Source organism: Azolla caroliniana, unplaced genomic scaffold (genome assembly GCF_043228905.1).
Source record: "Azolla caroliniana isolate FFs.n. ecotype wild unplaced genomic scaffold, voAzoCaro1.0.p SCAF_169, whole genome shotgun sequence".
NCBI classification, from domain to species: Eukaryota; Viridiplantae; Streptophyta; class Polypodiopsida; order Salviniales; family Salviniaceae; genus Azolla; species Azolla caroliniana.
Window position 1 is genome coordinate 59,203 of NW_028230604.1, and position 2,722 is coordinate 61,924.

At 36.8% G+C, this 2,722-nt stretch overlaps 1 protein-coding gene across 1 annotated transcript; it reads left to right on the forward strand.

Moving 5' to 3' along the window:
- The first annotated feature begins 667 nt into the window (after window positions 1-667).
- Window positions 668-2,371, forward strand: LOC147848941 (sm-like protein LSM1A). The gene is made up of 4 exons (XM_087337935.1): window positions 668-795; window positions 1,846-1,914; window positions 2,002-2,117; window positions 2,217-2,371. The coding sequence occupies exons 1-4, from the start codon at window positions 744-746 to the stop codon at window positions 2,343-2,345; spliced, it is 366 nt and encodes a 121-aa protein (XP_087194061.1). The 5' UTR covers window positions 668-743; the 3' UTR covers window positions 2,346-2,371.
- The last annotated feature ends 351 nt before the right edge of the window (window positions 2,372-2,722 follow it).

Below are 2,722 nucleotides of genomic sequence, written 5' to 3' on the forward strand. Positions count from 1 at the left end.
TTAATTTTTTGGTGAATTAAGATATGTACTAGTAAATTAATTAATTATTATATTAGTGAGTTAATTATTTATGGATGTATGTGTGTGTATATACATATATGAGTGATATATGTGTGTGTATACACATATATGTATGTGTGTGTATATGTCAATCATCTCTTCTTCTTCGCATTATGATTTCCTCAAAGAAAGAAAGAAAGATATATGAGTTAGACTCATATCAAGAGAGTGTGACTCATGAGGCAATTGTATTGAACATCGGAACTGAGTCAATTATCGTTTTCTGGTGTAGAAGAAATTAAGGAAAACTCAGACAGGGAGGGGCATCCATGGAAATACAGAGAAACTCAGAAACTCAGAAATACGGAAAACTCAGACAGGGAGGGGCATCCATGGAAATACAGAGAAACTCAGAAACTCAGAAATACCCCCCCCCCCCCCCCCCCTTTCTCCTCCTCCTCCTCCTCTGTTTCTCTGTTCCTCTCTGCACTCTCCTTCTCTCAAGCTTCTCTCCTCCTGGTCGACAGGAATTTTGGGGATTTCTCCATCCACGACTCACAGGCCTCCTGCGTATCGATATAATTTAGGGTTTCTGCATCGCCCATTTGGGTTCCCTGAGCAGGAGAGAAAAGAAGAAGAAGAAGAAAAAACAGGAACGTTTGGTGTTTTCCGTCCTATTCAGTCGTCGCGCGTTGAGGGGAGTATCTCTCGCAGTCGGGAAAATGCTGTAAATTTCGGGAGGAATGTCTGCTCTCGACCCCTTCTTTGGGACTTCTCTGGCAGGGAATCTTGACAGTGAGTCCACTTATTCCTTATCCTTTTTTATTTCCTTGCTCACAGACAGAGAGACATAGATAGAGAGAGATAGAGAGATAGAAACAGAGTGTGTGTTTTCTAATAGGAAGAGAGATGAAAAGAAATACGAATTTGTCTACGAATGGAAACGTGAAATGTTATCAGAGACAGAGATAGAAATAGATACTAAATTTGTGTTACAGTCACGGGAGGCCCTGAATATGATCTATTGGATTGGGGGGGAGAACCCATGGTGAGGATTGAACTTGGGTTCTCTCAATTTTATGACGTCGATTCTACAATGTAAAGTGCCACGCGAAATGCTGGAGGGATAGGGATAGAGGGAGATGATGACTAGGAGGCGAGGGGCATGATATATGATATATGACCTACTCAAGATGAAAGAAAATGTGATATTAACGTCTGCATGAGCCAAGGATACCAATGAGACCTATGTTCAAAGCTGATCACAGATTATTGAAACCAAGAAACAAACGGGAACAATAACTTGACATGCGACGCGGAGCATTACTAGAAACAATTAGAAATAAATAAATAAACAAAATAATCAAGGTGATTACAGTTCTTGGATTCAAGTTTATTATGGAAATTAACCCTTTCGAATGAAGCATGGAATTTATATGTACATAAACCAAGGCTTGGCTAGTATGTTACTTGAGAGTAGCCATGGCTAACTGGCATAAGAAAATAGCATGATAGATACTTTATATGGAGAGTTAGTTAAGTTTGGTTGAATCCCATAAACGATAATCATGATTGTAAACTCTCAACTGCAAGATTGTTACCACATGATGAAAATCAAAATGTTTTGAAGGAACAGGCATAGTCCTGAAAGATGGTGAGACCGTTTACAATTTGGTAGAAACAATAATGCAAGAAAATATTGATTTGGCACATTTTATGAACTAGAAGACCCATAACTATGTTAGGAAATAGTTCTTTTGAGATATAAAATTCACGTGCTTTAGTGAAGTGCGGAGGTGTATCATCTTTTTTTCATTATTATCAAACAAATAAATTCCTTTACAGAAAAACTTCTTGTAATATTACGGGATGGACGGAAGCTGATAGGCATCCTTCGATCATTTGATCAGTTTGGTATGTAGCAATTCTACTCATATACTGAAATTTGTATTTTGGATTCTATTTTTAAAGTTCTTTACAATTCAAGTTCCCCCTTCCCAGCAAATGTGGTCCTTGAAGGTGCTCTAGAGAGAATAATAGTCGGAGATCTATTTTGTGATCTACCTCTGGGACTATACATCATTCGTGGTGAGAATGTGGTGCTTATTGGCGAACTGGTATGTTCTTGTTCTCCGCATACTTATATAATATATTATGTAGTGTGTTTTGTTGCGGCTATGGCCCTTAGCTTTAATATTCTGTACTTCTTTGTACAGGATCTAAGTAAAGACGATCTTCCACCTCATATGCAAAGAGTCACTCGAAAAGAAATAGAAAAGGTTTGTGAAATGCTTCTCTCAGTAATATCAAAACCCAAATTCTGGATTTGCTTTTTGTTGAATTAATTGGAAGAAATTTAAAATTATTCCAGTCTTGTCAGGACTGTTTTAGCTTCAGAAGTTCAAAATGTGGAAAGGCTTTTGTTTAAAATCTCAGGAAGAATACTTTTATGTTTTCATTCATAATTCAAGTTTCATACCAAAAATTGATATCCAAGGCCGTCAAAGATAAAAAGTGTAGGCAAAAATTGATTCTTCTGACATTACAGTTGAAACACATGACAAATGTTTTAACAAGTTTCCATCCTTAATAATTGCAATCTATCTATTTTGAATACTTCATTATAACCATTGTAGAGAATACAATGTGCATGATGTTTTAAGATCTGCATCTGAAATTCTGCCAATATAGGCTACTATGGTTTCATTTGTAGAATTCTGAT

Coding starts and splice junctions, on each gene's coding strand:
- LOC147848941 (XM_087337935.1), top strand. CDS start 744: ATGTCTGCTCTCGACCCCTTCTTTGGGACTTCTCTGGCAGGGAATCTT. Junction 796..1,845: donor TCTGGCAGGGAATCTTGACA/GTGAGTCCACTT, acceptor ATTCCTTTACAG/AAAAACTTCTTGTAATATTA. Junction 2,118..2,216: donor TGGTGCTTATTGGCGAACTG/GTATGTTCTTGT, acceptor TTCTTTGTACAG/GATCTAAGTAAAGACGATCT.